Genomic DNA, 7,199 nt, shown 5'->3' on the forward strand with positions numbered 1-7,199 from the left:
AACGGCTTTTTTCCAGACTCATGTTAGGGATTTCGATTATTTCATAAATTTGGGAATTTTATAAATTTTCCCACGATGACTTTTGATGATTTGATGGAGGTCATGAAACGTTGAGCAACCAAGGATTGTATCGTTGTTGATTCATAGGGACACGAACATTCCCTGCGGGTTGTACACGAACTCCATCCCCGCCGAAGCACTCGGCCTGATCTTCCTGAGATCGAAATGCGATGAATGGAACTTGAAAGACATGGGAGTTATTGGTGATGACCGGCAGTTACATCACTTCCCTCCCGTTGATGAGATAAAAGTTCTTATAAGCCGTAGACATCAACGAAGTTAGTGGAACGAATATTGGATAACATCGGAACGGAGCGTGTGAAAGGCGTGTTCACATGCGACTGAACCTTTTAAGGAAAAAAAAAGAATTAAGAAAAAAAGAAACAAGAAAGTCCATGAGAAACGTATGAATCTCCAGTGTCCCATCCATGTACGGCGGAACGACTATGTACAGGATGATCCACATGATGAAAAAAACTATCCACGACATTGCACTGATGAAACCAAGTAGGAAATATTTTTTTTAATTCGGTAGTCAGAAAATTCTACGTAAGTGCTCACACATAACATACAGAATGACCGCCTTTGACTTCAATACAAGCATCCCAACTCTTCCGAAGATTTTTGAGGATGCGCGCGATCAGTTCCCATGCGCCCCCCCCCATGCCTCATCCAAGGCTCTTTTCAGCGAATCCAGTGACTTGTGCTTAAAAGACAGACATTTTGCTCCGAAGAATCGATGAGACAGGAAAATTTGAGATCGGGCAAGATTGACGACCAAACACCTTCGTCCAGAAATCCGGAAGAATGGTCTCAGTGCCTTCATTGTGCCCTGGGCTGGTGCCCAATTTTGCAGGAAGGTCCAGGCAGTGTCCTTACTGGTTTCTTTGGCTCAAGGGGCCACAGCATCTCTGGATTTTCCATAGCCCGTCACACTTCATGCGGACCACCCTATATGTCCGAATGCTGTACGTGTCTGCTTCGGAAGGAACCTAACTTGATATCTGAGCAGGAGGAAGCGAGCTGTTCATATTAGTAGGAACATAAAGTGTAGAAGATTGTTCTAGAAAAGTATTTAGCCTCAGATTTATCGAACAAAACGAAGGATACCAATGAGGTTCGTTAAAGGATAAAGGACAAAGTTTCTGGCGTTAATCAATCCGCTTAGGACCCACCACCACGTTCACTTCAATCCAGAACCTCGCTTGAGGTTCACGAACGTGTAATTGGCCCATACAATGACTTGCGGAGGCTAGCCAATGAGTCAGTTCACTGTTTTTATCCTCCCAGACGAGTCCGGATACCAATTTATCGAACCCGGTGGGATGAGAGGCTTGGTTGGCACTAGGGCGGCTTCGAACCATCGACCGTATGGCTACAACGGACCTCCAACCGTCTGCATGCCACACTTAATTATGAGAGATTATTTTGGTAATTTTGACAATTATTTTGTTCAAATAAGATATTATTTAGCGACATTCTTGTGATTTTCGATGGTGGAGACACGTCGCGTGCGATATTACTTGTTTCAAGGATAATTTGTTCAAATTGCAGCAGTTTAACGACTTAGCGCAATTCGCTGCACGTAGGACATCTTGTATGTTACTACTTTTTTTGTGTCCTACGCTGCTGCTTTGCTCATGATCCTTGAAACGAGGCTCCTTTGTCGAAACGTCAATCTTCAACGCTACAACTAAACCTGTTTTAGTGTGATTTTCTTTCCAAGTAGTTAAGACTTGGTTTCTTTTGAAAATAATCGAAGAGTATTTGTACAGTCTACTTTTTTGATTAACTTTGTAGAAAACGAGATGAGATTTTTTCAGGAATTTTTCGATTTTGTGGTTATTTTCTCTGATACTCGCACATACATACGCATTTTTTCCCACTTTTCGATTCGAATAATTGTTGAAGTGGCCCCAATTTTTTTTTTTTTTAGATTTCCCGCATTTCAGAACTCTGGCCTTGAAAAATGTCTTGGTGATCTCATTTACGGCCTATGCAAATAAATAACACGTCTTTATCATGCCAAGGTCCTTTGAGATTGAAGGTCCTTTGAAATGATGCAAACATTTCTGTGTCGATTTGTTGGTAAAATTACTTTCCACATAATCTGTCTTAACTTCCATCGTTGAATCGAAATCATACCTTTGTGGATAAGCTGAGCAGTAATAAATGTAATAATAATAATAATAATAATAATAATAATAATAATAATAATAATAGTAGTAATAATGGTAATAGTAATAATAATAATAATAATGGTAATAGTAATAATAATAATAATAATAATAATAATAATAATAATAATAATAATAATAATAATAATAATAATAGCAATAATAATAATGATAGAAATTTTTAAGCTGTTGAAAAACGTAAATTCCTTCCATTAAAGGAACTGTGACAACATCGAACATATTTGTGAATCGTGAAGAATTCTGAGGTTTTTCAAGAAAATCCTTGACGAGTCCTCTGCCTACGAATTCCTGTAATGAAAACGATGTCCGCGTTCCAATGGTGGCCGTCACAAAACTCTAGGGATGTCCAAATATTTCTGTGATGACAACTCTTTTATGAATTTGACATAACGGCAGTGCTGAAGTGTATTAAGTCCAAATAATAGTAGGAGGATAGTGGTGGCAGTGTAGCGCAGTCGGTTAGAGGTCCCACTACCTGCACGATCGATCGGAGGTTCGAATCCGCCTCGGTGCTCACCAAGTCTTTCACCCCTGACACCCTGACTTGACTCATTTGCTAGACCCTGCAAGTCATTGTATAGGTCTGGTAAACCTCAAACGATTCCGAATTGAAATGAACGTAGTGGTGGGTCCCAAGCGGATTAATTAACGTGAGACACTTTAGCCGTTATTTTCTAATAGTAGGAGAATCAATGAAAGCGTAATGTATACGTAATGCTATGGATGTTTTCCGAGATACAAAGAAATTCAATTAATTAATCTAAATTTGATTTAAATTTTGATTTAGTAACTTAAATAATTTTTTTAAATATAATGTTGAAGGTGGACACACTTCTCATAAGTAACTCCTCATAGCATGAACGCAGTCAACGCATAAAAAGAAGCCCTACATTGTATTCCTGATATTTTGAGGTTGAAGAACGTCCCTCCTTTAATGTCTGAAATTTTCCGTAGAATAGAATGTGTGTGTGCGTGTCACGTCTACGTGGATTCGGCTACGTACGGACAGGCGGAGCGCTACAGTGAGATTGTTGAAACCCGATTCAAAGACGGGGGGTCACATTTCAATGAGAATTGCAATATATTGTTATGAATGAATGGATCTGTCGCCAATGATTCAAAAGGAACTCGAACCTACGAGAATAGTTCCGTGGCGCTTTTTTCCCGGCCACATTTCAAGCGTCTGCGTCAACCTCCCTCTCTTTCTGTATGCTTGGTAAAGGCGTTGCTCATCGCGCGAGATTCCCAGCTAGTCAGCCAGCTTCCCAGTCCAGGATACTTTACCTGTTGAACTTTCCTTCTTTCCTCATTGATCCGTGATCGTTACAGCTGTAGATTTTACGATATTCTGCTCCGGATTACAAAACTATTTGGCTTAAGGTGGTGGGCAATAAAAAAAAAGAAAAAAAAAGGAAACAAAAAAAAAGAAAAAAAGGAAACTAAGCAGATTTTGCCCGAATCTGCTCCGCTCACTTCCGTTACTGGATACTTCTCACTGTTGTGTTATTTTTTTTTCAATAATGAGGATTCTCATTCAACGCAACCTGACCATTTGTTTCCCTTCACACTCTGTCGTTTCAAACTGATTTCTGGGTTTCTTACGGCTACAAAATATCCAGAAGAAGGCCTGTACATAGCAATAGATCACAGTGGAAATGAATAAAGTCAACGATGAATGCAATAAATTTGAGAATTTCTGTCAGGAAAGGAAAAGACGCCTATTATTTCGTATGGAAAGAGTTTAAAATTTTCGACTACGACTGGAAATCCTTTATTTTTCCTTTGAACTCAATAGATAAGTCGAAATTTTTGTTCCCTCCTAGGTAATCGATCAAAAATCTAAGGATTACGAAATTAAATCAGTGCGTTCTTATTTCCCGAAGTTTTTTTTCCTTCTGATTGAGAATATTTCCAAATAAAACATTAAAAAAGGTGAACAATTAGGTTTTCCCGAAATCCTTCTAATTTATAAAATTACCAATATTATAAATATTCAAATTTTTTAAATTAAATTATCGACTGAATTAAAATTATCAAAAAAGTTAATAATTTAATTTATTTATAAATTTGATGTTGAAGACATGTTGAAAAGTCATAAAAAAATTATTAATTTAAATAATCTTTTAAAACATAATGTTGAAGGCTAACGCACTTCTTATAAGTACCTCGTCGTTGAACGTGCGTAGCAAGCGCATAAAAAGAACCCTCAGATTGTATTCCTGATATTTTCACTTTCTGGTGAAATGATCCGAAACCGGTTAGTGAATGTGAATATATGTTAAGCAGATCAACTAGTTTTCTTCTACGATGAGAAAAAACAACAATCTTTACTTTTTGGCGGTGACAGCGCCGCCGTATTTTCCTTGTACTACCTGCAATTCTCACAGATTACAGTTCTATAGAAGGGCGAAGAAAAAAGAGCATGTTTCACTCTCTCCTCGTCTCCTTTAGCAGCCAAGGACAAGCGCTTGTAATTGCACGGCTATTACTAGTGTTATCCCTCGTTTCCCCTCGTTTTCCCCTCATTTTTCCCCTGAAAAGGTCATTATGGGGAGATGCTGAGATGATGCGTCGTCCACAGTTTCAGTCACCGAAGCGCATTTGATGCGTCGTTGCATTCGTCTGTATTATCATTGTATACAGCTCGCTGACTCTCTCTCGGATGTGGTAACGGTAGGTTCGGCTACGTATAGAAAGGACTTTCATAAATAGAAGAATTCTGGAGAGATTACAAAAATTTCCCAAAAACTATTTTTATAAGGTAGGATCATACAAGATGTTCCGTTTGACTACCGGATAAGCAAAAGTTCAAAGTTTTTTCTTTCTAATGTGTTATTTGCCGACAACATGAATAACGCATGTATATTATTTATATTTATTGTATTACATACTATATTTATATTATATATTATTTCATTTTACTACATTATATATAATATATATCAACAGTAATTTAATAATAGTATTTTTTTCCTTCTAGTGAGTTATTTGCCGACAACATGATGCCGACAATAATGTATATATATATATATATATATTATTTATGTTTATTATATTATATATTGTATTTATCTTATATATTACTTCATTATATCACATTATATATAATATATATTAATCAAGAAAAGTTAATAATAGTAAATTAATGGTTAGTAAATAATGATAGCAAGTTAAGTAAGTTCTAAATTAGAACCTTAAACTTTTCCTCTCACAAATGCCTCAACTAGAACTAAATTATTGAACTTATAGTTTCCTAAATTCAATAGAGCAAACAAAAATATAAAATTTAAAATATAAAATTAAGAAAATAAAAACATAAAATTTGAATAAAATTAACAAAATATAAAATTTAATTTCGTTTAAATTTTACAATCATTGTACTCTTAGTGGCTGTGGACGAGAAAGAGCTCTATGGCAGTGACTAGTACATACTTTTGGACTATTTCTTTGAAAATTCTTCTGTACACGCTAATGTGCCTCTCATTTTATTTTTTTCGATTTTCCGAAAACTTTTTTTCTCGATATCTGCTTTTTTATCTGAGAACAGTTTTGTGGACCACTGATGACCTAAGTGAACTTCCAGATATGGTGGTAACTTGGCCTAAACTGAATACCCGGACCCGTTTCGAATGCTCCGCTCGCCATAAGTGCAGAATGGCAGTTTGAATAGCGATGTAATTAGTGTATATTAGAAAATAAAATTTAGGTAGAGAATCTACAAAACACTAAGCTCAGGAGAAGTCAAAGCGCTGACTGTACATATGGACTATGTACCTCGACGTGACCTCTTGACTTGACGGCCAAGAAATCTGCCAAGTAGAGGAAGTGGCAGAGTTACAGCCGAAGCACCGCGACTGGCTGGCATCTTTTAGGGTCCCAACGATTTTATCAATGAACACATTTCACGAGCAAACCATCTCTAAGCGATTCCAAAGAGAGCAAATCTTGAAAATAACGTTAAGACATCGTTTAACGGATCTCCGGATCAAAACGTGAACATGAAGCACGGTGCAGTTACGTAAGCGGTTGCGCTCGATGCGGACGAGCGACGCGGTGGAGCTAGCGATTCGGACGATCGAGGTCGGATATCGAGGGGAGTTTTGTTAGCGCAACTCATCGTATACAGTTCTCAATTGTTGATGGGACCTTTGCTGGCGCTACTCGTCGCAGCAGTTCGTAACGGTCCCACCTCGACCACAACCACCAGCTCCATCACACCCATCTCTTCAAGCGTTGCCATGGACGCCCCTTCACTGAGCTTCAGTTCTTTTCGCCAGGACTCCAGCATGTATTGCGCCAGGAATACCAACGGATCCATGGAAAATGAAAAAAAATGAGATGAAAAAAATAAATGAAATAAAATAAAAATAAATGAAACGAGCTGGACACTGTGCTTGTGATTTTCAGTGAGAAATCAATATGTATGCTCCAATTAAAGCGGAATTTGTGTAGTTTTAGGTGCACTCACATTCACTTGCAAATGAATTTCCCACGGAGATTGTAGTTCCGTGTAAAATTGTTAGATTGGAATTATTTATATTTGGTGAATTTTGATTTATTTTTAATTGGCGGTGGTGTGTCCTGGACTGGAGGAGAACTGATCGGAAAAAATAATTATAATTAATTTATTATTTATTTCATTTATTTGATTGAATTAATTTATTTATTATTTATTTTATTTAGCTAATTTAATTAATTAATTAATCATAATTATTTAAAAATCACCAAGGACTGTGATGATCATTTTTCTTTTAGCCAAAGAAATGTATAGCGTTTTAGGTGATACTTCCTGCGATGTTTTTTTCTCTTTTTTCCTTTTTTCCTTTTTTCCTCTCTGGGATTCCTCTGTGGAATGGAGAAAATTATTCAGCGGAACGGGCGGAAGCGGTATTTTTCTTGACTCGTAGCGAGAAACTCTTTGTATTTTTCCAGAAAGATCCT

At 37.1% G+C, this 7,199-nt stretch overlaps 1 protein-coding gene across 1 annotated transcript; it reads right to left on the minus strand.

Moving 5' to 3' along the window:
- Positions 1 to 100: 100 nt before the first annotated feature.
- Positions 101 to 6,576, minus strand: RB195_020890 (uncharacterized protein; the record flags this gene model as incomplete). The annotated part of the gene is made up of 2 exons (XM_064189415.1): positions 101 to 214; positions 6,448 to 6,576. 2 exons carry the CDS (start codon positions 6,574 to 6,576, stop codon positions 101 to 103), a joined length of 243 nt encoding a protein of 80 aa, XP_064045296.1.
- Positions 6,577 to 7,199: the final 623 nt, after the last annotated feature.

This window comes from Necator americanus, chromosome II (genome assembly GCF_031761385.1).
Source record: "Necator americanus strain Aroian chromosome II, whole genome shotgun sequence".
Lineage (NCBI taxonomy): Eukaryota > Metazoa > Nematoda > Chromadorea > Rhabditida > Ancylostomatidae > Necator > Necator americanus.